General features: G+C 44.4%; 2 protein-coding genes and 1 long non-coding RNA gene across 10 annotated transcripts; 2 read left to right on the top strand and 1 right to left on the bottom strand.

Annotated features, from left to right (window-relative positions):
* Window positions 1-4,449: 4,449 nt before the first annotated feature.
* On the bottom strand, window positions 4,450-15,267 carry LOC127777583 (protein SAWADEE HOMEODOMAIN HOMOLOG 2-like). 8 transcript variants are annotated; one of them, XM_052304185.1, is made up of 10 exons: window positions 14,502-15,267; window positions 14,304-14,375; window positions 13,240-13,320; window positions 12,622-12,858; window positions 12,415-12,523; window positions 11,385-11,460; window positions 8,782-8,833; window positions 7,274-7,417; window positions 6,597-6,716; window positions 4,450-5,362 (listed from the first exon to the last, which is right to left on the bottom strand). In XM_052304185.1, exons 4-10 carry the CDS (start codon window positions 12,811-12,813, stop codon window positions 5,240-5,242), a joined length of 816 nt encoding a protein of 271 aa, XP_052160145.1. In that variant the 5' UTR covers window positions 12,814-12,858; window positions 13,240-13,320; window positions 14,304-14,375; window positions 14,502-15,267; the 3' UTR covers window positions 4,450-5,239. The 8 variants fall into 8 exon arrangements, with proteins under 8 accessions (XP_052160145.1, XP_052160146.1, XP_052160148.1 ...); XM_052304186.1 differs by having other exon boundaries at window positions 14,512-15,267; XM_052304188.1 differs by lacking the exon at window positions 14,304-14,375 and having other exon boundaries at window positions 14,502-14,901; window positions 15,012-15,267.
* Window positions 15,268-22,753: 7,486 nt separating this feature from the next.
* Window positions 22,754-23,650, top strand: LOC127777587 (uncharacterized). Its single transcript, XR_008018348.1, has 3 exons — window positions 22,754-22,856; window positions 22,983-23,098; window positions 23,570-23,650. It is a non-coding gene; the product is annotated as an uncharacterized LOC127777587 (long non-coding RNA).
* Window positions 23,651-25,871: 2,221 nt separating this feature from the next.
* On the top strand, window positions 25,872-26,805 carry LOC127777585 (uncharacterized). The gene has a single exon (XM_052304192.1). It carries the CDS (start codon window positions 26,000-26,002, stop codon window positions 26,642-26,644), a length of 645 nt encoding a protein of 214 aa, XP_052160152.1. The 5' UTR covers window positions 25,872-25,999; the 3' UTR covers window positions 26,645-26,805.

Genomic DNA, 26,805 nt, shown 5'->3' with positions numbered 1-26,805 from the left:
CCCTTTTTCTTTTATTTTTCTTTTTTTAAGGATTCCTTCCCGGTTAGACATGAAGGTAAGGTCATATATGTGTATATGCAGATCTATATACCACTAAAAAAATACGTAAGGGTTTTGGGATCTACTCTTTTCGTGTGTCATCTAGCTTAAAAAATATGCAAGAGTCCCAGGAATTTGTTTTAGAACTTTATTAGGAATAATAAAAAAAATTATAAAAATAGAAGTTGAGTTAAAATCGCAAGTTAGTGCCTGTTGAACTACGGTTGTTCAACAGTGTTGTTGGTCTACTTAAAAAAATAAAAAGTATATGGAAAAGCATGGCACGGGCAGGGTGGCCTATCAAACTGGGGATGTTCAATAGGTCCCGCATGCTACAGTGGCACACAGTAGCATACATTGATTTTTTTTCTCTTTTATTTTTTATCCCTATCAAACATCCATAGTTTAACAGGTAACCTGTCGAATTGCGGTTGTTCAATATGTACCCTTGTCGAACTTTGGTTGTTCGATAGGGTGTTATACTTACATTTTTTGTTCGTCAACCTCTATTTTTGTGATTCTCTATTAAAAAGTATTATTTCTATAAGAAAAAATATTTTTTTCGTCCGGCATCTAGCTTTTGCTCCACACACATCTTTGTCTGATTCCTTTATTTCCCGCGCCACGTCTAGAACTCCAGATCGCGGAAAGTCCCCAAGGTTCCCATGGAAAGTGAAATATGTTTGATATTGCATCCAATCCGTTTGTGGCTGACCCAAAAGCTTCAAAGTTTGAGGAAAGCAAACAAGTCCACACAGTTCCCGACCCAAAGCCTTCAAAATTTGAGGAACATGACAAAAAATCAGCAGCGAGAAGTTATGAAGCTGCAAACAGAATCAAGCCATATAGGCTTTTCGCCATAGCGGGAGATGACAACTTCAGAAAGAATACCAAAAATTCAACTAGCTCAACAAACACAAGAAAGCACAGTACACTGGCATCTTAGCAAACCACCATATACCTTCCATCACCATATAGGTGAGGAGGGGGGAGTGCTGCGGCCCTCGTCGCCTATGGAGGCTGCTGCCATCGTCGTTCCTGTCTAGAGAGGATAGAGGAGCACCGCCGCCCTTGCCACCTATGGAGGGCTGAGAAGGGCCGAGGGAGCATTGATGTCCCACACTACGAGAGGACCTCCATCATGCTCAGGGGCCCAGTCGGCTCAGGGAGCACCGCCACTGTCCCTCGCAAGTGCGATGAGAGATGCTAGGTAGCGCCTCCGTCATCACCGAACATATTCTATCGATGGGGAGCATATTGTAAAATATCTCGGATTCATCGCCAACCTTCATTTTAATCCTTTCATTCTGTTAATATTATGAAAGTTCATTCATTCAATTGTTTTTTTATGCCTAACCTTGAGTTTATTACTATTTTCACATAAACTTATTTGTAATATTAGCATTGGGAATCGAGATCTCACGAGCTTATTCTTCAACCTTACGAATGATGGAACAAAGGTGCCTTTATTCTTCAACCTCACTGGTGTGTTTTATTCGAAGCGATGAATGACGAGACAAAGGTACGTAAAGTTATATTTGTCTTCACCCGTTGCGAAGCATGGGCATTTTGCTAGTAACCCCAAATAATGATATTTAATAATCTAAGCACCACGCTTACATTATTAAATACTACTCTACATCCCCATAGATGACATAGAGCAATCACTCACATGAACATTAAACCCACACCAATGCATATCTCTGGCAAGCTAGCTACACAATTATATCGAGATAACTATAAAAGAAAGTTGTTACTCGGATAATATGAATGAAATAAAATACCGAAGCTGAATAAATAAGAATATTTCATTAATCCTATAAGTCTTACAAAAGAGAGAAGAGGTACTTGAGCCATACTCGAAATCTTCTGAAGACTCGAGGACTAAGAAAACTATTCTAATTCTAATCAACTAGCACTAGAACACTAATCTAAACTTGAGAGAGAGCTTGATCTTCTTCCTTGGAGTGTATGAGGGAGAGAGTGAGGTGAACTCCTTTTATAGCTGATATATGACGGTTATGACGGTTGGAAAGGTCGGAAACTCCCTCCAACCGTCATTGGGAGTGCATCCTGGATGTCCACGCCAAACCCCAGGATCAACGGCCGCGATGTTAGTTTAGCCGAACCCTGGCCTGGCCCAACCAGCCCAAAACTTGGCAGGCCTCCTCCCCATTGATTCCTCAGTCCTATGACGTGGTGCTTTGGGTCTTTTGATTTATTTTATTGTATTTGTAGGCCCATCTATCCACAAGTCTACCTCTCGACGGCTTACGATTGATTGTTAATTTGTTTGCCACCGATTCTCCTTTTTATGTAGCAATCTCTGCAATCAAATAGAATCCAAGTACAAGTGGAAATAGATTATTCTAAAAACAAAATATGCATTGAAAGCATAACTAGTTCTCCGTTATTTTGATTATATTGATGGTCAAAATTGGTCTATAACGACCGTCAATAGTCCACACCCATGGCAATTAAGGACTAAATCGCGGGAAACCATAGAAGACTAGCAGTGCTACCACAAGCAAAAATAGGCAATTGATGGACTTGTAGTATAGCTCTTCCCTTTCCAACATTCCCTGGCGAGGGTGGGCATGATGGAGTTGGGTCGGCTGGGGTTTACCCGTTGATCGGCTTCCAGATTCACCGTGGCATAAGAGGGGGTTGCCTACCCCGACTTTAAGGGTAAGGGCAAAACCTGCAGTGTGGTTCTGCTTGGTTACTAAGGGTTATGCGAAGGGTCTTGTCACAATTTCCCCCTTTGCAGTACCATGGTGCTACTTTGGAGCATGACAACATGTGTGGAATCATGTCTTGTGGGTACAGTTGCACACCTCTAGACAAAGTAAAACTATTCGAAAAGTTGTGCCCGCGGTTATGAGCGATCGACCGGATTCACCATGATTAGTACCACTCTATTAATTAACTTGGCTTAATGAACTGGTTTAGCTCAAGTGGTTTGGTCGAGCCTATTCAACGTGTTATAGCGTTGTTCGGTAGATATTTAATCTTGCCTTAATTAATCAACAGTTTTACCGTTTTCAACTTTAAAAGTTTACAACCACCTTTATGCAAACAATCGCAAACCACCCTTGTCTCCCCTTGCACGATTGCAATGTTAGTGTGGCTTGCTGAGTACGGTGGTTGTTCTCAGCCTTGTTATTTTTTCCCTTTTTAGAAGTGCAATGCTTTTGAGTTAAAGACGAAGTTAATGGACCGAGGCTAATACCCAGTTGAGTTTTTGCTATAGTTGGTGGGGGCAATGAATATGTTCATTTTCATAGAAATTTTTCATCAAATCAAAACAAATCAAGAGAGGAATAAAAGTATCGGCTAGGGAGTGTATTGGCTAGAAACAGAGTCGGAGTTTGATTGAGCTGATATGGCAAGTAGCCAATACAACTCGACTTGGGCTTGGTTTGGGCCTCGATTGAGATAATCGTCATTGCCGCATAAAGATAAATCTCATTTAAGACAATTGTACCTATTAATTAGGATATTAATGTTGGTTTGAATTAGAGATATCGTAAGAGTCCGCCATGTGGACTTGTTTGCTATTTTATCTTTAGGAAAGTTTGAGTTGTGTTCATAATGGGCAAGTTTTGTATTTCGGGTATAAATATAAACCCCAGATCATTGTAATAAGGGACGACAATACAATCAATACAACATTCAATGGATCGCCACCTTTTTTTTTCTTTTACTTTTCGACGAGTTCTTGCTTCAAGTCGGGGCGTCAGCTGCGATCTGTCGACAAGAGGTAACTTGTATCGATGACAAGAGATATTGTTTTAGATGTATTAGTCTCTTTATTGTGTTCATCATTATCATATATTTTAGTTAGTATCTCGATTTAGTCATATCGGCCAGTTCATCTTACTAGATTAGATTACCAAAGGTATCTACCATCCCGAAAAGTGGTTAATTCCTTGATTGTTTAGACTTTTGGTTTCTCTACAAACTCTGAGTTGCATCAACCTTAGTCTTGTCTAGAACTCTAAAAACAAACCTGGAATTAATCATAATGAAGGATAGCATCGGAGTTTCAGCGGATCTTACCCAACATACATAATAGTGCATGCTTCATAATATAACTAATGTATATTTGCCACTTATATAGATTGATTACTTTATATAAATACATCAAGTTAGATTGATCTCGATTAAACTCTATATTTGGTGATCAATTGCTATTTGATAACTCTATATTTGGTGATCGATTGCTATTTGATATACTTATATAGATTGACTTGTTTATATAATCTTGTATTGGAGTAATAGCCAATACATTATCAATCTTTGCTCTAAATACTGATCTATCAGCTATTTCTATTATATTGTCTTAAAGTAACCAATAAAAACAAAATAGACAATATTACAGCCAATAGGACATATTTTAGGGTTTTGTTTTACTTGTTCATCATAAAGCCACGGCCGATTTGGTCTAATCATCAGCTCTATTGGCCGATCGGCTATAGTTCATCTAATTACAGTTTATGCTTTTCCTTGCTGGTGTAGGATCAAACCAGCTACCAAGCTCTTGACACTCGAGGCAAGCCTTAGACTTGCACTGGAGTGAAGCAAATCTCCCAGGCCGCCATGTTTTCCGTCAACACCAGCTTAACTCTAATTATGACACACCTGGGCACCGGAGGGGAGCAAAGAATGCGGCATGATTTGCACCTGATGAACTCGCCCCTAGCCATGGTTCAATTGAAACATTTGTCACCGGTGAATTGACAATTGTGCATCGATTCGGCGAAGCAGGTGTGACATTCCAAGGAACCGATAATGCAGCACGATGACATGCAGAGCTATGTAGAGGTTGGGCTAGGATGCTGTCGCTCGGCGGCGGTTGCTGGGGCTCCCCTCCCGCATGGTGACACCGGTTTCAGCGCACTTCGAGAGGCATTCCAGTGCAATAATGATGTGTTAGCAAATTGGATGGTCGAGGCAAGTTGCGCGCGCTAGATGGCTGGTATGGGCCCCGATTTTTTGGCTCCGGATCGGGCACCCGATCCATAGCCACTTCAACACTTTTTGGCATAATATGTAAACTAAAATTTGTGTGCCATACCTAATTTGTGCAATAGAAATCAAGTCAATGATACAACAATCACATTGGGTCCTAATTAAGCAACCACTATGTTTGGAGTGGAAATTCCTGACAACTATATTACCCTTTCGATCGAAGTGACTAAGCAATCACCGAATCAACCACAGCCTCTTTAGCAGCATTTGCTGCTCCAGCAGCATGTAGAATCTCAAGTCTGTAGTCAGTTTCTGGCCGACGACACATCTTCCTCAGTGGAACAATTTCCTGCCATTTTAAACAAAGCATAAATACTAATAAATGGAGATACATGTAGTAACAAATCATAATGTTTCAGTTATACAACTAGCAGCTGGATAATATAGCAGAAAAGTATTGTTTTACACTCCCAATAAAGTAGTGTTTTAGCACATGTTACTAGAGAAGAAATGAAATTGCTTATGGAACAGGAATATAAACAATGACACTAACCTATATAGCGATAATGTATACTACTGAACTAAAAGAGAGTAGCGGTGGTCGTGGTTCTACCGGCACCACTACCACCATCATAGGCCATGATATTAGGATTTGGGTAAGTCAATCTACTAGTCCGTCTTCCGTGGACTGCAGCTCCTTAATTTTCTAAACATGGCATTTTGTTTGTTTTTAATATAAAAAGTCTTGTTTGAACCAACTAAATACACATATTTTCAACAAAAACTTGATTTTGCTATGTTCTCAGGAATTTGCTGCAGCGCATGACCAATTAGCTATTATGGGTTAAACATACACAAACTAATATATGAACATATATAGTAAAATGGGAACTTTTAGAGTCCAACCTACTGTTAGTTTGTATTGACAATATAGGTGATCCAAGGGTTTATATGTACTCTTTCTATACTACTTGATTGAGGCAATTGTGTGAATTGGATAAAATTTATTTTCTTTCTATACTATTGGATTGGGGCAATTGTGTAAATTCATGGCCTACAAGGAAATGGTAGGTGTTTTTCCTACTAGATCCAATTTCCTATTCATTGTCATCCTTCACAATGACAATGGCGAGGCGCTGCCACTGCCAGCTACCGTGAATCCACATGTCCCTCCACCAATTACCACAACTGGATGACTCAATACTAAAGCATAAGATTACTAAAATATCATATTTTTTTACTTTTGTGGCAAACTCCTAAACTTCCCTTCTTTATACTACCAATAAATCGTACTGTAAACATTCTCATCGGTATAAATTCCATAACAACTTTACAAACATAGAAAAAAATATTCATATACGTTGTTATGGAATGATGAATTGCTACATGCATATATATAAGCTCCTTGAACTTGTTGGTTGAACAAACATGAAATAGCTTATGCGAGTTCAAACTACAACCATGCTTCAAGAACTACAGCGCTTATTTATATGGAAGTACATAATTTAATTAAAACATGATGCTTAGTGCATGCATTACTACAATGGTCACATCAAATTTAATGGGCGGAGTGAATGACATACCTCAGAGTCATCATGATCATAGCAAACAAGAAATCTGCAACGACAACCTCTTGCATCATGCCTACGCTTTTGAGCATCAAGGACATGAGCATCAAAATACAGAGCCTGATGTTTGCCTTCCTGGTAAATTTAGGGTAGATGTAATTATTGGTGTGAGCCAACAATTTGTGTAAGTAATAGTACTTTAAAAGAAAAATTGAGAGAAAACAAAGATCAAACCAATGATATGATTCACCTACTAAGAATATTTAACGCCCATCTGTATTTTTGGAACAACATTTTATTTCACATTTATCAAAGTTATGAAAAAATTATGCCTATATCTCTCCACTTAGGGATATGAATTTAAAGATGAGACTTTACATGTAAATGTAATACTACTGAAAGCACATGTATATTTTTTGGTGAATTTTTTTAGTTAGTGTGCACAGTGTGTACACGAGAAGCCTTGTGGGCATAGGATATGTTCCCCTAGCTTATGCCCCTTCTGTTTTTACAGAAATATATTATACGAATAGACATCCTTTATTTTGGCAAAAGAATTAATGTAAAAATAAAATATCGTCTTAGAGTAGAGCAAACAGAAAACACCCTTCCATCATTTTCTAACTTCAAGTCAAAATTCTGAATGGATACAACTAGACTTCAATTCTGATAAAAGTAAAACATGGCCAGACCTGGAAGCAAAGAATTTGGTCCCCAGGAAGAACAGCGGCACATTCGGTTGACACACATGGATGAGAACGTTGCCGCACACATGTACGGACATCAATCCATTCGTCGTCCCTAGCTCCAAATCCAGAAAATCGAACCCATACTTCCTAAAATACAAATAATTGTTCTATTAGAAATTATTTTACTATACATGCCTTTAACAAAGCTAAGTAACACAGATATATGATACTACTACTACAAAACATGTAATCACTGCCGCCCCATCAATGCCGGTTAGTTAAAACCCGGCACTGATAGGGGTTTTCCCACCATCTCAACCTTTGTGCACCATAAAAAAACACCTAACACTAATAAGGTCATCAGTATTGGTCATTAAAATAAAATTACACTGATGTATCCAATACGTATTAGTCCTGGTTTTTTATACCTGTACTGATACGAGGACATCAGTGCTAGTCCACCTTTTGCACCACCAGCGTCCTCCCCTGTCCCCCCCCCCTCCACCCCATCGCCCGCGCCTCCCCTTTTCTTAGTCACTAGCTCTCCACTATTCTACGCCACCATCGCAGTCACCTGTTTCTTCCCGATGGCTAGGCCACAAGATCCAGCCGCCTTAAGGACAGGGGCGACAACCACATGGTCCAATGAGTGGTGTCGGCCTCCCCCTCTCCTTAATGGTCGGATGGCATGTGCAGTTTGAGGGTGACAACGGCTGCGAGGGAGATCAACGATGGCGTTGGCAGTGACTCCATTTAGTTGTGTTGTTGTTCTGTTGTACTTCTAATATGGCAGTTGGATTTGGTCTGTGATGTGGTTTTGCAGTTATTGATGATGTTGATGAATAATTGAATCAATCAATGTCAATAGCCTGCTGTTGATTTGTGATGTGGTTGTTCTCATCTTTGACCTCTGGATGTGGAATTCACGTTCTTAATCTGCAAATATGGATGGGGATTTGGTGGCAAATGTGCATTGGATTTGGTTGCATTAATGTTTATATTACCAGCCTATTCTTTTTATTTTTGGCTCAGGAGTGCCAGTTGGGAAACCGGCTCATCAACCAGCTAATGAGCCCTCCTCACCAGCGCCCCAATCATCCCAATGGTAGTGCCGGTACTGATGATATTCTATAGTACACACATACACGATTTTACAGAAATTCTGCTAGTACTAGACCAACACGCAACTATATGGAAAAAAATAAAAAATCTTTAATTATCTACAAATTTCCTTTTGTATATTGGCATATGTTGAGAAGAAAAAACAAATTTATTCAACTCTAGTGTATTTTTTTTATGTAAGGCCTGGTCTAGCAGATACACAATGTTCACAAAGTTATATTAACACCCTGGTACATTTATAGGGAAATAAAGTAAGCTCGCAAATCGTACTTTGACAAACGATAAAATGGAATCATCTAGGTTGAAAGCAGAAAATTGCTTTCATTAAGAAAGCAAAAGACGAGTTTTGCAACATTAACCATATATAACGAAAAATTTATGTTTCTTACCAGTTCACCAGACTGGGACAATCTATGGGAAAGGAAGGCAGCAACATCATACCTGCAATATGTAAAATCTTTGTTAGGCACGTGAAAGTGCAAGGCTTTCAAAATAGGGACATACTAACCTCAGTTGTTTTATATATATCATATGACTTTTCGTATAAGGTTTGACTATTCGTCTTTTTCAAAAATTTAGTGTAAATGTGTAAAAAAATGTTAGAGTGTGTTTGATGATAAAACAAGTCAAGCAAATTAAATTTTATTTATATAAATTATTTTGATAAGACGAAAAGTCAAATATTACATCTAAAGTCAATGATGTCATATATTAAAAAACAGAGGGAGTAAAACGTATATAACACCTTCAATAACATAGTGCATAAAAGCTCTTCCGTGGTTAAAGAAAAAAGGATTTAAGAAATAAGAGATGCATGCGCTAAATGGTTGGGAAAATTAACTGTGGCACCATTGTGCTCGGGCATCAAGATTGAAATTGAGTATATAACCAATTTAAATGAGTTTGAATTTTTTTTAAATGTTTACGAATTAACATTAACTACTTTACTAATTAGTTCAAAACAAGTTTGAACTGAATTTAAACATGTTTTCGTTACTTTTTGATTCTAGGTATATAATAATAATAATAATAATAATAATAATAATAATAATAATAATAATAATAATAATAATAATAACTTTTGACGACAACAAACATACATTTCTCATTGCGACTAGCATAGAACTAAGCTTAGTGAGTCGGAGATCATACCAGTGACCACATTAGCATAGAAATGATCTTCGCATACGGCCAAAAACATTTTCGTAGGCAGGTGGGTGCCAGGTGTCTACATGTCACAACCACATGTGAAAAACCATTTTCGCAGACAGACGTCCAAGGAGACCAATTGCAAAGGCTCGATTTTTTGTGTGCGAGGGCGGATCCGCTATTCCTGAGCCTGCCGGCAGCGGATCTGCTCTTCCTGAGACTGTCGGCGGTGGATGCACCTCTCCCGAGCCCACCGGCAACATATCCGCTCTTCCTGAGCCATGCGGCGTTAGATCCGCCGCTCCAAGCCTGCACACCTCTGCCCTGGTCGTGGTCTTCGCTCCCAGTGCTATGGTCACCATGCGGCCCTCCCGTCATCTCCGCTTGCACGAGGGCGCATCCACTGCTCCCAAACCCACTGGATGCAAATCTGGTGCTCCCGAGGCTTCCCATGCCACGGTCGCTTTCGCTACCCGAGGCTGTCGCCGTCACCACACCACCGCATAGAGAGAGCGTGGGAGAGAGAGGAGGATGGGGAAATGAGGGAAGCGTGGGAGAGATGAGTGGCAAGTGGAGGATATGAGAGAGAGGAGTGCGACTGAAAAGTAGATGTGGGAAGTGCAGGCGCATGGTTTGGAAAAAAAACGAACGAATGAGGCCGGCCGTTGCACACCACCTGAGAAGAAGGAATTCCGCAAGCAGCCTCTTAACACGCGTATGAAAAATTCATTTTCGTAGGTGGGCCTTAACCGAACCGCATTCAAATATTTGTGCACGTGAATATAATTATGGCTCGCTTGGAGATTGGAGGGGATCTTGTGAAAAAAAAAAATCAATTCCTTAGTAGTGCTATAAGTGCTAAACTTATAGAGTGATTAGATTGGCTTGGCCCAATCAGAACCTTATGTCCAGTAAACTGCAGTCAGACCGCCATTCTGACTCGGTTTTGATAATTATGTTTTTTCTAGAGAAGAGTATTTTTTTACCCGACTTCTACATCCAGTTGGATATATGCAGCCTCTTAAATTAGGAACTTAAGAGCATCACCAAGAGTATCCTAATATTTCATTCCCAAACCTATGGTTTTTGGATATCCTAAACTGAATATAGGAAGTGAGAAAACTATTCTTTCGAAGAGATAGCCTAAAATTGATTTCCTATAATTAAAAGTGGGCCATCCCTTTAACCAACAGCAACAAAAAAAAAATCAGTTTTTTCTCTCCTCCCGTACGCGCGCCAGAAGCCGATCTCCTATCTCTCTTGATCGCTGATCTCCCCCATCTCGATCTGTCAGAGCCGCCTATTGGTTGTTGATCTCCCCTGATTCCCCTCTCCGCCAGCTTCTCCTTCCCCTACCATGTCGCTAACGCCTGCGAGGAAGACCAAGAGCGAGAAAAGGAGCGCGGGAATATTTTTCCCCTGCGCGCGCGAGATAGCGAAGACGGCGATTGGGAAGAAAAAATCGCTCCCTGAATGTGGGTAACAAGATATCCAAACTTGGGAACCTGGATTATTGGGAGATAGGTTAGGAAATCTGTTGGATGTAATTTTTGACTAAAATTTTCTAAATTTAAGGATAGGGAATAGAATAAGGAAGCTCTTGGTGATGCTCTTAGCCTACTAGATAGGGAACTTAGCTCTCAAATAAACCAATCTGAAATTCGCTCCTATGGAGATTTGAACTCAGAACGTTGGGGTGCTACTCATGTCACTGCAACCACTATGCTATGCTATGTGCCCTTTCACAGGTTTGATAATTATGTGTACGGTACTGTCAGCAAAATTACACGAACCAATGTAAAATACCAATCATTTTTTTGAACAAGGGGATATATGTACGTACCATGCACCATCTCTAACGGACTTTGCCTCAAACTCGAGCTGGCCACCCTCCAAAGAATTCTTTACTGATTTTTGAACTTCAAAATAAACAATCACAGGATAAAGAAGAATGCTGAAGATTGGAGGAGGCAACAGAGAGGGGAAAACCGATACAGGGAAATAATTCATAGGAAATTTCTAACCTTGCATCTCCAGGGATTTTATTTTTAGGAAAGATCTCCAGGCAAATAGAAACTAGCGCTTTAAAATCATAAGAACAAACTCCGGAAGGAGACACAAAAACTAAGAAAAAACAAATCACGGGAAAGATGTTGAATCTTATTTAAATAAGTAGTTATATTAAGATGCATTACTGACTTCTGATATTCGAGATTGAAAAAAAAGGTGTGGCAGATCAAGCTTTAGCGTAACAACACAGCTTGCAAAGCCCAACACAGATGCAGAAGAAACCTTGCACGGCCAAGCAAAACACGTACTACTATATAATATCATGGTAACACCCACAACCAGAAGTCCAGAACCAACCCCTTTCTATGCTAAGGGTCGTACGCACCATGAATCATTGCACAAATTAATCTTACATACGGCAAAGGCATTTTTCATCGCTCTAAACCCCTAAACAGTGCTAAGTATGCGAAGGGCAACCTCAATATTTAAGGTCACTAGAGAAATAAGATAGAACCTACAGCCTTATGTTATGGTCTTTTCTTGATCTTAAACTGGGACTCACTCATGAAAAAAAACTCTATTTAACATGGATGAAAGAGCACCATGCATGTTGTTAAAGACATGAACTAATTTTTTTATTTCTTATGCTCTTGCCTTAAGCTTAAAGTCAGCCATAGCAATATTTCTTACTTTCTCTTCTCCTAATACATAAAGGTAGAACAAAAATAATATTTTATTTCTGAAGGTTACTTTGCATGTAACATCGTGAATGCCCGAATGAATATTTACAATACTAATTAACTATAGTAGCACAATGTACACAGCGCAAGTAACACCCAAGTTATTAGCAATTGAAAAGTCACCTGAGGAGCGCGCGAAGGCCGACTTGTGGTCGCCGGACGCCGCCGGTAGCATCTTGGTCGAGTTCCTAGAGCGCTGCGAGTACTTCCGGTTCTGGAACCAGTACCACACCTCCCGCGCACCACCAACCCCGGCCCGGATCGACGTGTCAGAATTAAGGACATAAGCGATCGAATTCCCCACCGGAAAGGAGACACACGGGCTATTACCTGCTTGGACCGGACGCCGACCTTGCCGGCGCGCGCGGCGGAGGCGGTGAACCTGTCGGCGAGGGACTGGATCAAGGAGCCGTCCGGGATGCCGTTGTTGAGATGCCGCAGGAGCGACTCCATCTCGGCCACCTCCTCCTGCGTGAACCGGAAACCCGGGCCCCCCGTGCTTGGCGTTGGTGGCCGCCCCATCCCCGCTACTCCTCCTCGATCCTACAACGCAACGACGCCGCGCGTCTGCAGCAAGGGAGATCGAGAAGATTATTGGATCGGCGGCGTCGGGGACGATGACGACCGAGGAAAACATTGCGAGCTACCATTAAATATAATCATAAGTGATAGTAAAGTATTAATCATCCCAATAGTGTGCTAATGTTTCTAAGCATATCTAAGTCATTATACTAATATCTAATTGAACCATTATATAAGTCCAACTAGTCAAATTATAACCCAAGGTATCAAGGAATAAGGTAAGCAATGCAAATTGGCCATAACAAAGGAATAAGTTCACACCACCCAGTGACATTCGAAAATAAATGCACAGTTGAAATAAATAGAGAATTTAAATATAGGATCAACATGCTCAAAAGAATTGTGTTTGGGATCTGTGTGACTTGCCTTGTAATAATCGGTCTTCACTTAATCTTCTGAATCACTTCCAACGCACTCACGAACCTTCGCAACGACGGAAACGACAAGCTAACACGCAAAACGAAGAAAAAGACTAATAAAAACCAAATAAACAGTACATAAAAAGCAAACAAACATGTAGATCATGATTTTAGATAAATTTAGAAACTTGAACCACTTAATTCCGACTTCATATGAATTATGAATTAGTTATGAATTTTACAAGATTTAATTCAAATAAACCTATTAAAGAAAAGACTATTCCAAATTAATTAAACAATTTACAAATAATTTATAACTGAGATAAGACAAAAGCATCCTCCGGAAATTATTGGAACGAATTTAGTAGACGACATATAGTAAAAAGAACTAATATGCCATTGAAAAGGGATAACAGAATTTATATTAATTTTGGATGGCTGAGATTAATCTTGACCAAGTCGACCAAGATCGGATGGCTTGGACTGATCTGGCAAGCGAGCCTCACGAGATACCGACTCAACGAGTTAATTCTACGTGACACGGGATCACCCAAATGATCAACTGAAACCGGCGAACCGAACCAGCGGCTCCGAACGGCTCTAAACTAAAGGACTACTCAGGACGGACGAACGAACGAAGCACGGGGACACCTCATTCGAACGAACGAGCGAACGACTCAACAACGGCTGCGACTAAACCAGTGAGCTAGACACGATTCACGGCAAAGCCCCGATACGGCAAACGATAGGCCTGTAGGAATTTAGAGATGCACCTACGGCTAGACAACTCGACTACCGAGCACCGGGCTAAAGCGGCGGCTAGGCTTAAGCGGCACATTGTTGCAACACGGCACAGCAGCGACAACAGACGGTGGCTGCGTAGCGGGACGGCAGTGACTTGGCACGCACGAGCAGCAGCACGGCTGTAGCAGGGAGCGGCACAATGGCGGCTAGACGGCTAGCGCAGCGGCGACGCTAATACAACAACTAAGCGCGGCACGGCAGCGACTACTCGACGACACAAACGAGAGATTAAAACCTAAACCGAGGGTACACGGATAGAAGTCTCACCAAACCAAAGTGATCGGAGAGGGAGAGACGGCGACAACGACCTGGCGGCAACACACGGAGATGACGACGACGCTAGACAGACAATGAATTATGTTAGATTGGATTAAGACACTAAGGAAAAACCTACACCGGTGAATGGCAGCACGACAGCGGAAACCGATAGCACGGGGAGGAAGAGGAGGACGCAACAATCCTTACCAACACTTACGCAGCGATGAGCGGCAAAGGAGATGGCCGGCGACGAGATCGGGACGACGGCGAGGTACTGGTCAACGGCAGCGACAGCTTTCCGGCGACGAGCGGCGGCAACGGAGGGGTGGACGGGGTAGAGCTCGTCTCTGTGAATCCAATGGAGGCGGCGGCGACCCAAGGCGACGATGGACGACGACGAACGGCGCGGCTGGAGACCAGACCGTGGCAACAACCCACTGGTTCACGGTGACGGCAACCTTCCGGCGGGATTTGGCGGAGGGAAACCGGTGGCCGGGGTGGAGATCAACCTTGCGGAGCGGAGGGAGGTGGCGGCACTGACCGGAGATGGCGGAGGCGACGGCTACTGCCGGCTGGAGCGGCGGCCGGAGTTGGAGAGAGAAGGCGACTGCGGGGAGACGGCTAGGGTTAGGGAAAAGCTCGGGAAAAAGAGGGAAACGGAAGAGGAGGTCCAGGGGCTGCTATTTATAGGCAAAGGTTGAGGAAATCGGCTCGGACCAGAGAGGATTTGGCGGTGGATTGGTTAAGGTTCGCCGTAAAATAAGAACTCAAAACCGCGTTGATTCCACACGATTTGATTCGGCATTCAAGGGGTTTCTTGGAGGAGATCGAGGGGAATCCGTTCCCGCAACTAATTTGTGAGGAGGAGCAACTAATTTGTGAGGAGGAGCAACGAGGAGACAGAATTTGGTGAGAAGGGCGGCGGTATCGGGAAGAACAGGACCTCTGTCCGGCCGGCTGGAGGTTGAGAGCAACACTGTAGCGAGAGGGATACAAAGCAGACTTCGGCTGGGCTTCCTTTTGCTTGGCCCGATTGAAGGAGGGACACAAAATGGACTTCGGGAAAGAGAGGGAGAGGGCTGCAGGCCGAGAGGAGATTGGGCCGAGAGATAAAGGTGAACATTTCCAGTTTCGGCCCGAAAAGGAAAAGTTGATTTTAATTACTTTTTCAATTAAATTAATCACTGAAATGATCTTTGAATTGTTAAAAATATTTCTAATTCTCAAATAATTTCAATAAAAATCCTGAAACTAATTGGACACTCAAAGTACTTAAAAAGATTATAATCAGACCATTTAATGATTAATTTTATTATTTAAATAATTGCTGAAATGCTCTTTGTATTACTAAAATTAGGAATTGAGCTCCGAAAAATCCGAGAAAATTTCAGAGAATATAATTAACTATGGAGAATTTAATAAAAAATAAATCCAACCATGCTTTATATTTAGGAAATTTTATTTCCCACATTTAACTTTACTTGTAAATTAATGAACATTTAATAGAAATTCTAAATGTAATTTATTAATTAATTTATAAATCCTAAAACGAAAATCAGGATGTGACAACCGATGGGGAGACACAACGATCCGATTGCCGTCCAGGCAGGCAGCAGCTAGATCAGGGAGGATTGGTCGCTCGATCGTCCAGTGGAGGCTGCCCTATTTGTACTGGCCAAGAATTGTAGTATTAATTTGTGTTTGGGACTGCCTATCCCACCCCCACCTCTTGTGCTTCTTGACCGTTGAATTTGCTTTGAGATTTGTGCAGCCCCTCAACCCTAAGTCCGCGCTTCTCCTTGATTACCCCCCCCCCCCCCACCTACGCCGCCACTTAATCCTCCCAAGCGGCCTGCCTCCTCCGCCGCCACCTCAATGCCCCTACGACCTCGCAAGGCGCCAACACGCAGGTGGTGGTGACATGCCCTTGACCCACTATCTTTTCCGTCTGCGGCAACGGGGATATACCCTCGACACCAAACTAATAGTTATGTTTTGTCTCTGCTGCCAACATCAGCCCATCATTTACTATCAACCTTTTGTAACACAGCCCCTGCGACCCACCTACCACAATAGGCTACGGTTTCCAACAGTCATTCTTCTAAACTCAGAAAACTTTGCTTTCCGATCCCCTCATCTCCTTCTATTCCTAGACCATAACTTGTCGGGCCATCACTAGGGAGGACATCACGAACTGTGACACGGTTCATCGGGGTAGGATTTTATCTAAATCCATCCCAATTTTCTGCAATTATGTTTGTGTTTTGTGTTTTGTGTTTACACACACTAGATTGGATGGACACCTCTTGTTCTTTGCCACGCTTATCTAAGTAAGGGGCCATCATGCCAGTTGGTGGGGCGAGTTCATCCTGTCAGATGCGTTGTGTACCATATGAGGATAGGAAAAATTGGTTCGATGCCCACGAAAGCTTCCCAATTTTGCTTTAAGCCTTATGTTCTTTGTACTCTCAAAGTTTACCCTGTCACTTGTTTTACCATTTATGTCCCTTTCTATTTTGTTTTTTTTTTCATTTAAATATTTGGCTGGAAGGGCAAAGAGCTAGGCTATGACAATATTAACCATTCTTTACAAGTCAATTCAACAGGAAATTATAAAATGAATAATGTGTAAATTTTGGATGGTATTAAAATTTACTAGGAATTTTCGATGGTATAAAAATAAAACTCGGGAACTTTTGATGGCATAAAGCAAATTTTGTTAGGAATGTAATACGTATTAGATTCATTTTTGCTATACAATGTGTCTACAGATTAACTACACCATGATACAGCATTGCCGACAGATGTTTGTGGGCAAAAATGCATAATGATCAACTAACCATCTATCGGTCGGTAGTTCTATAGATTTTTCATGTCAAATTATGTTTCGGCAGTTGTTAATCTTAGGTCGAACTGTCTGTCACCAAAAATGTACCGACTCATTATCTGTCGTCAAAGCTTCATCCATTCGATCCAAATCGAACAACCCAGATTCATTTACCAAGTATACTATATAAGGTCCCACATCATTCTCTCTATCCACAACTCCAACCTCCGATCATTGCAGCCTGTTGCTTGCCGGAGGCTGTAGTTGCAGCCTCCTCCAGTAGAATTGGTCCCCTCCTATGTCACCGGCACCTTACCCCATCACCTAGTGAGGAGCCAAGGAGCATGGGCCGCCTTCACCGCTGCACCTTGCCCCGGCACCAAGCAAGGAGCATCAATTGCCAGCTCCGCCCCTCCCCCTACTAGTGCCAGATGAGTAGCCTTGGCCTCCACGACCCCCGGCCTCCCCATTACTAGATCTAGCGACCTATTGATCTAGCGGCTGCAAATCCCAATCAGATCCAGTGCTCAATTAATTCTCTTCACGGTAGATTCCATGGATGCCTTCACCTCGTTAGCTCACTGCGGCAGAGATAGCTGGAGCTTGGAGACCTCTCCGTTGCTGGTCACTGTGCAATTTTTTTTTTGGTTGTGCTCATGATTGCAGAGTGTACAGAATATGAGGCCGGTGCATTTTTTAGGAGAATTTAGATTATTTACCACCTAATTCGTGTGACTTAACTTTTTACCACCCAATTCGCGTGCCTTCTATAATATGTCATTAGGACTGCTAATTGCTCTATTTGGTACCACTTTCTCAGTTTTTCATTTATTTCTCATTTCTTAATCCCATTTGTATTTTTTCTCAAACTTTGTGGACTGTTTTGCCCCTGGGCCCACTATCAGATGAAAGGAAGTGAAATCCTCTTCTATGTCGATCGATCTCTCGCCTAGTGCTAGCCCGAGCGCGCCAAGCTCCTCCGCCGCCGAGCACCCCTGCCGCCGGGTGCCACCATCCCGCCACCGAGCGCCGCCACCACGCCGCCGAGCGCCGCCACCCCGTCGCCGACCACCGCACCCTGACACCGCCGCCCAGGCCGAGCGCCGCCGTGCACCCCACGGCCGAGCGCCTCCCCCGTGCTGCCTAGGGTTTGAAGGGAGAGAAGGAAAGGTGGCTATGGCGGCTCCCGAGGAATATGAATTCAGCTACAGAATCCTATATCATCATGTAACATCTTAACAATCTCAGAATGATGGCGCAATGGCAAAGCTTCATCTTGGTCGCCCATCTTCAGCATCTTAAGATGCACTCTAAGTTCTGCATTTATGGGAAAAGACAAACATGAATAACATGAACAATGTAGTTATAAAATTGGAGTATAGAAAAGTAGAATATATTGCTTGACATTCAGCTTCCGTGAAATGAATCATGTCCATAAAAATCAAATTCTGGAATATGCAGGTCCTGGAGCTGGGGCGTCGACCTGGGCAGCGGCGGCGCTCGGCGGCGTGGTGTTGAACCAGGGCAATGGCGGCGAGGTGGTGCCGCTCGGTGCTGGAGCTGGGGGCGCGGGGCGTCGAGGGCCAGCGGCGGCGCTTGGTGGCGGTGCGGCGTCGAGCGGTGCGGCGGCGCTTGGTGGCGGTGCGGCGTCAGCGGCGGCGCTCGGCGGCGTCGAGCTGGGCCGGTGGCCAAGCTTGGTGCGGCGCACGGCCGGAGTGGATGCCGCGCTCGGCGCTCATGAGGAGGCAGAGAGATCGATCGACATAGAAGAGGATTTCTCTTCCTTTCATCTGACAGTGGGCCCAGGGGCAAAACAGTCTACAAAGTTTGAGAAGAAATACAAATGGGATTAAGAAATGAGAAATAAATAAAAAACTGAGAAAGTGGTACCAAATAGAGCAATTAGCAGTCCTAATGACATATTATAGAGGGCACGCGAATTGGGTGGTAAAAAAGTTGAGGCATACGAATTAGGTGGTAAATAATCTAAATTCTCATTTTGTAGTAACCTTCCTGACTGATTTGCCTTTTGTAATGAAAATTGCTCGAACCTTGTGGCCTGTTGAAGGCATGTGACCTGATTTTTTTGCATAACAAATGTTGTTAGTATGTGAGCTTCTGGACAACCACTATTTATATATGTATAAGTTGCTCTGACCTTTTGGTCTATTGACAATATATGTATTCTCTTCATGTGTTGAATGAACGTATGAAAGTACATCAGGAATCCAGACCATACGTATGTCCTTTACTAATGTCTGAAATGCACCTTTTTGTTTAATGCCTATTAAAAATACTATATCTCCTGTTTATAATAATAATTCAATGATATTTGATCTTGGGGTCAGTCTGTGGGGAAATGAACTTCTTTCAGCATATTGTCTGTTGTCGTTGTCTGTTGGTAGAGTTTTCTCTGTCGCTAAAGCTTGGTCTGTCGGAAGAAATATCACACTGTGGTCATGTATTGTCTGTTGGAAAAGTCATTTACCAACATGGTTTTCCACAACACCCACTTTCTGTCAGGAGAGGATATTCTCAGATATTCTCAGCAGAAAATATGACACTTGTCAGTACACTTTAACCATGATGTAGTGATTTCTGTGTCAACCTCACTCAAATTTTCGTCAATTGGATTAGGGTCAGAGGCTGTCGATGCTTTGTCTATAGCGTGGTAGATCAGTTAAAAATTTAGAGTGGATATTGTGCCTGTTGGTTCATGGCGTAATGTGTCTCTATCGGCGTGTTTGGTTGGTTGCATCGTACCTGGCTAGCATGCGCGGGTGCAGTCGCCCAGTGTTTGGTTGCTTGCATGGCTGCCAGGGCCTGGCCATGCTCGTGCAAATCAGCCTCCCAAGCCAGGCTCACTGGAAACGCTCGAATCGAGCTTCTCTCCTCACCCAGGCTGAGCGCATGCAGGGGCGGGGATGCGGGGTGCAAGCGTGGGATGGGCAAATGCAGAAGGGCGAGAGGGGGTCGCACATCCCATCACCTCCCTCTCCCCATTTGCTCACCGAGCATCTGCTGAGTCGTCGCCATCTCCATCGCCGCATGGCCGTTGTCGTCGCATCTTTATCGCTGCACGACCGCTGTTGTCGCCTCCGCTACCAGATCTGGCGAGAGAAGCTCCACCGCGCTGTTGCTTCCACTCCTCCACCGGCCACGATGGATTTGCCAAGAGAAAGCTCCGTCACCATCTCATGCCTATCTTGATAGGGCCGCCTCTAAATACATTTAAGAGCTAGGTATAAAATATAAAATAAGGTTTTGTATTTATAAAATACTAATAAAAAGTTAAACACTACTTTTCTTTCAATAGCAGATAGTTTATAATACCTTGGGATGTGTCTCTACTACCACTACTTTTAGCTTGTTCCATATCAAAGTATCAAACCACTTACCTTCAACCATGTCAGGAAAGCTAGCCCTCAATTTAATGCTTTTCTTCAGTTATTTCCTGTTGTCAAACGAGCTGAAATTGTTAACGACCAATGATAACTATAGTTAAGGCAATAATGTGACCATGCCTACAATGGATATAACTATTGCTGACATCATAGATCAACATGAAGACATCAAGATTAAACCGTTCATATTTTGGAATCCAATTCGACAATTAGCCGAAAACATCCCGCTTCCATTCTGCGAGAGCATCTCGCCCCCATCGTGCGACCTTGCCCAGACGGAGCGTGAGCCGGAGGAGATCATTAATGTGAGTATTCAATTACTTCTTTTTGGGTTGCGATTTGTTTTGTAGGAATTTCCAGGAGTCTCCATCACTACTACAAAACATCAAATAGGTGTCGCCATTATAGGTGCCGGTTGTGCTAAAACCGGCATCTATAGGCCTTTTCCCACCTCCGCGGGTTGAAATCGAAAAAACCGACACCTTTAAGTACTTATAGGTGTCGGTTCTATATAAAAACCGGCATCTATTATATTTTGCGTCGTTTTTTTTAAAAAATCGGCACCTATAATATATTATAGGTGTTGGTTAATTAAAAACCGACACCAATAACATATTATAGGTGCTGTTTTTTTAAAAAACCGATACCCACGAAATCGAGCTGAGCCGGAGCCGAGCCGGCGGGCCCCACCATGAGGAGCTGATAAGGTCTCGCGGTGCCTCGCGTATGTCTCTCTCTCGTCTCCTCCCTTCTCCTCTGTCGCTCTCTTCTCCTCCTCTCCACCGCTCTCTCTCTCTCTCTCTCTGAGGCGGCGACGGGCTAGTCGCGGGGAGGCGTCGGCCGGTGGCGAGCTCGTGGAGGGCTGGCTGGAGGAAGGCGGTGGAGGAGCCCTCCCCTCCGCCAGATCTGGTAGGAGGGGAGGTGGCAACAGGGGCGACAGGCTCTCCGAGGCTAGGTGGCGGCGGGCGGCGGGCTCGAGGAGAGGAGGCGGTGGAGGGCTCGCCGGCGGGAGACCTTGATCTACCACGGGGAGGAGCCCTCCCAGGTGGCGGCAGGGGCGGCGGGCGCGCCACGGCTAGGTGGCGGCAGGCGGCGCCATGGAGGGCTCGCGAAGGAGACCCGGCAGCGGGCTGGCCAGAGGGAGGCAGTGGGCTCGCCGACGGGAGGTGGCGCGATGGCTCGAAGAGGTGTGAATCCCCTCTCTTTTTTATTGCATAAATTTGATCCAAATTTTGTGTTGTGGATGAATGTTGGATGTGAATGTGGATGTGCTTGCTGTGATGAATGTTTTTTTTCATCCAAAGTTAAGCTTTTTTTTTTATTCGACGAACCTAAAAGGTGCCGGTTCTAAGGAACCGGCACCCATTTGATTTTAAATCAGTGCCGCCTCCCCTGTGCCGGTTGGGAAAATCGGCACCTAAGAGGGTTTCCCAACCGGCACTAATCTCTGTTTCTGTAGTAGTGCGTTAACGGACATCATCAGGCTTCTAATCGACCACTAAGAGTCTGTGTTGCTTTGAGAAGATATTGATCGAGCTGCACCCCCAGGGGCATAGTCCAATGGGTCTGGGGTTTCATAGACACCTGGCCCAATTTTCAAATTTAGTACTTAACCCCTCATCTTACCACATGAGAACACCCTCAGCCCACGGCCGTGCACCACCCTGGCCCATGAGCTGGCAAGTGAAGGCTGAAGGCCAAGCCCGTGAGTTGAACTTAAAAATTTTTAAATCTCGAGTTGATAGTTTTCAAATCTTGAGTTGAAAGTTTTCAAATCCGATTTGAAAGTTTTCGAATCTCAAGTTGAAAGCTTTCGAATCTAAGTTGAAAGTTTTCGAATCTTGAGTTGAAAGTTTTTAAATCTGACTTGAAAATTTTCAAATATGAGTTGAAAGTTTTCAAGTCGAAGTTGAAAGCTTTTAAATCGGAGTTGAAAGTTTTCAAGTTGGATTTGAAAGTATTCAAATCTGGGTTGAAAGTTTACACATATATGAAAAAATTCGGAAAAAAAAAACTAACCGTGTCTTGCCGCCTATTGGGCCGTGTGGGCCGGTGTGCGCCAGCGGCGCGCACGCTCCAATTAGGATTCCTGCATGCCGCAAATCTCTTCAACTCCCGTTTTCTCCTTTTCTTTTTCTTTCTTTTTCCCCCACCACGCCGCATCCGTTCGTCATCGGTCTTCGCTTTGGGGCTTGGGTGACGGTCGTCCCTTTGGTCGCCCTTGCCGGCCACCGGCAGCAGCGCTGGGCGCAGCAGCAGCTCGACTACGACTCCACGAGTCTACAGACTACAGGAGCAGGGCAGCAGTCAGCAGAAGCGCCGGGCAGTGCAGTAAGTGCATAGGCTTTCTTTCTCTTGAATCTTGATTAGTTCCAGACTCTCTTGTAGTTCTAGTCTTCTTTTTAATCCTATTAGCTTGATTTGTAACGTGTTGATACAGCCTTTTCAATTATGCAGATTTATATAAGCTAGGTTTTAAAGTTTGAAGAATTGGAAGTTTCAACTGATCCTCTCTTGAAGGGACCCGGACACCTGCAGTGTTGCAGCTATAAATCCCCATCACTAGTAAAATTGTAAGCACAATATGAAACTATCATTGCTTTTGGGGTGTACATTATTCTATTGTACAGTGCACTTATAATCTAACATAATAAAACTATTTAATTAACACTTTGACAGGCTATGAACAAGTAACATATTTATTTTTTAATTTTTACATGGCCATTGGATATAATTTTCTAGTTGAAAATTAAGATGTTTCTGACTTCTTTTCTGGTTCAATTGTAGGCTATTAATTATCGATGACATTGAGATTGGCAGCTTTGTGGTAGAGGATATATTTTGCATAGGTTGATCGTCCCTTATGTATTTTTTTATGTTTCCCTTCGCAGTTTCTTTTCATCTTATATTTCGGTAACCTCTTTTACTTGCTACCCAATGCTTTGGTATCAATAGTTATTTATAAATAATCAAATACCAATTATTTAGAGTAATTGCCATCATCCATATAGTAAAGTAGTGCATCACCCTTAATTTGTTTCCAGCTCCGTCACTGTGCACCCCCATTTGGCCGTGGCCTTCACGGCAGCGATCACCACTTCCTCGAGACCTGGCACTAGTGGGACCGCAGGTGCCAAGAAGGCACCTTGATCTAAATTGGCCAAGGCCAAGGGAACATGGACGCTGAGAGCCTGAGAAGGTCAGTGGTTCCACGCTAAGCATAGCTCCCTGACTTTTTAACTTCCATCTGGACTTTCTTTACCAAATGATGATTTAATAAATGTTTGTCACATGCCAGGCTTCTTCTGCCGAGAAGGGCCTCCATCAGCGACCGCATAAAGTCATCTCTTCTGTTCAAGAGAGAGAATCGAAACAGGCTGTGTTTAGTTTCTAAAATTAAGGAAAAGTTTGAGGAAAATTGGTAGTTTGAAAAAAAGTTAGGAGTTTATGTGTATAGGAAAGTTTTAGATATGATTTGATGTGATGGAAAGTTGGGAGTTGGGGGAAAATTTGGTGTGAACTAAACAGGGCCCAAGTAAGCAAACTTCTTAATCATTTTTTTCCATTCTTGCTCTTATATAGGATCCAGTTCACAAGCTTAATTGATTTGTTTTTCTGGAAGGATGACTCCATCTCTATCGGAGCAAAGCTCGGAACAGCTAGAAGCCAGCTCTCATCCGATCTCTACCATTGCGACTCCTCTCCCTGTACTGCCGCTAGCACCGAGCGCCTCTCGAACCAAGTCACCCAGATTGGTCCTTGACCATCTTGCCAAGGCCTACCGAGTACTAGAGACCACTGCCCAGGAAGCCCCCTTTGAACTCAATCATCTTTACGTGGAGATGGGTTCGGCAGGGGACAAGGTAAAAAAGATGGAGTATGGCGAGATCCGACAACAACAAACTTTGTGAACTAGTGCGGGACAACAAGGCCATCCGCAAGAAGGGCGAAGATGTGCTGATGAAAGAGAAGGAGCCCTTGGTATCCCTCTAAGAAGGCTTGGACGATAACTTCTCACACTTTAACGAGATCGCCAAAGGATAAGGTCGTGGGGTCGAGCCTCCCAAGTTCCCGATGAGACGTTAGTTTTGGTGTCTCTCAGGGAGCTCGCGAGATCACTCTAAGGGATCTCCGCAGACATCTCCAACTAGGCTTTATAAGGCGAACGGAACGACCTAAGGACTAGCACCTGCCACGTCCTTGTCTGCCTCAGGCTCACTCAACATCGAGGAGATGCTAACGAAGGGTGGGCTGACGATAGGCGGGAGGATGTCATGGCTGAGCTGGAGAATGCCGAGGACTCAATCATTAGTATTTATGGCGAGTAAACAACCTAGATGTGTTTTATGAACAATTTTTGTTTTATGTGATGTCGGAAGCGCCGAGCGGAGCAGCGTCGTAGCAGGTCGTGGTCATCATCCTCCTCGCCTCGAGAGGCGGCCCTGGTGGTGGATCTCTGCGTCACCGGCCAGCACCCCGCTAGCGGATCTTGAGCAATGGCCCCGGTGGTGACTCCATCAACTCCATGAGCTCCCTCGGTCGGCACTTCAAACCGGCAGGGGCGGCGACAGCGGTCCGGATCGCTGTCTTTCCGAGTGGTGGCGGCGGTGGCTGATCTGCTTGTGGCGGCCCTCGGCGGCGACGACCCCTACGGTTCAGTGGTATCACCGATTTCTCCTCATTGAGCGGGCCCTGTGCCAACCTTTAGCAAAGAAAGCACTCGTTTATCTAGTGAGAAGTAAAGAATCAACCAGAGCTATGGGCCCTACCTACTTTCTTCTCCATGTAGGCGAATCCACTGTGAAAGGCCAAACAGAGTTTATGAAGAATTTTTGAAATAATATGATTTTAATGGAAAATCGCAAAAATATAAGTTGGTTAGGCGAAATTGCAAGTTTAGCACCCTGTCGAAAAAACACAGTTTGACAGGGTACCTGTCCAACAACCGCGGTTGGACAAGTGATACAAAATTTTTAAAAAAGAGAATAATCCCAGTAGCGCACTATTTATGTGACCATATCCAACATTGGCCGTTTGATAGGCCACTGCACAACACGGTAGCACACTGTTCATGCCCTTTTCATTTTTTTAAGTGGACCAACTCTGTCGAACCACAGTTGTTCGATAGGTGCTAAACTTACGATTTCGTCTAACTAACCAATATTTTTACGTTTTTTCGTTGAAATCGTATTATTTCTTAAAAAAAATCGTTTATGAACGACCAGTGCCCAGCGGTGCCCGTGGACTGGACCTGACGGACAGCACCTTCGGACCTTCCACGAGCGCATGCACTGTTTCAAGGCATACACACGTTTCAAGGACATGAGGGCATACACACGTTTCAAGGCCCCGTGGAACCACCGGAGCCCCACGCACACGGATGACACCAAAATCCTATCCAAAACCAGTGGCAAGCCCAGGGTGCGCGCCATCAAGTGCTGGTGCGCCCGCCGCGCTCGCCCCGAGAGGACCCTATGGCGACGCAGCTCTCCGCCACCTTCGCCCCTGCCGCGACCACCACCGCCACGCCCCTCCCGGCGCCGCAGCAGCAGCTCCGGCACGGCCGCCGCTGCTACCGCGCGCTGTCGCTGCGCCCTCCCCGCGCGGCGTCCGGCGATGACGGCGCCGGCGGCGAGGTGGAGCCCGCTGCCCCGGCGGCGCCCGCCAAGACGGCCACCGCCACGGACGGCGGCGGCGACGACTTCGAGGAGCGCGTCCTGCGCATCAAGTCCCGCGTCGGGCCCAAGAAGCGAGGCAGCGCCGCGGCGCGGAAGAGGAAGGGCGGCGCCGGGGCGTCGTCCAAGTCCAAGGCCGCCGTGACGCTCCCGCCCGTGCCGCTGCGGGAGGCCCGGTCTTCCGTGGGCGTGCCCGTTGAGTTCGGGTTCAGCGCGTACAGCGAGAGGCTCAACGGCGCGCTCGCGGCGGTCGGCCTGGCGGCGCTGCTGCTCGTGGAGCTCGGCTCCGGGAAGGCGCTCGTCAAGTACCACCAGCCGGCCACGCTGTTCCTCCAGGTGTACACCGTCGCCGCGGCGGGCGCCGTGTTCGTCAAGTACGAGAAGGAGCGGATCAGCGTGTGGCCCGGGCCGCCGGCGACCAAGCCGCCGGCTACCGGTGAATGATTGGCACATGGGGGTTTCTATTTGACTTTTTTGTAGGATATGCTTCTTTTTTTGTAATTTACCTATATACCTCGTGGAGTTACTGTACTTTATCGACAAATTGTGTTGTGAAATATTGAAATTCGGTTAACCATGTGAGTAAAAGGAACGGGTTTGCTAAA

Source organism: Oryza glaberrima, chromosome 6 (assembly GCF_000147395.1).
Source record: "Oryza glaberrima chromosome 6, OglaRS2, whole genome shotgun sequence".
NCBI classification, from domain to species: domain Eukaryota; kingdom Viridiplantae; phylum Streptophyta; class Magnoliopsida; order Poales; family Poaceae; genus Oryza; species Oryza glaberrima.
The sequence above is the reverse complement of the archived record's forward strand: the minus strand, read 5'-3'. Positions and strand labels throughout refer to the sequence as shown.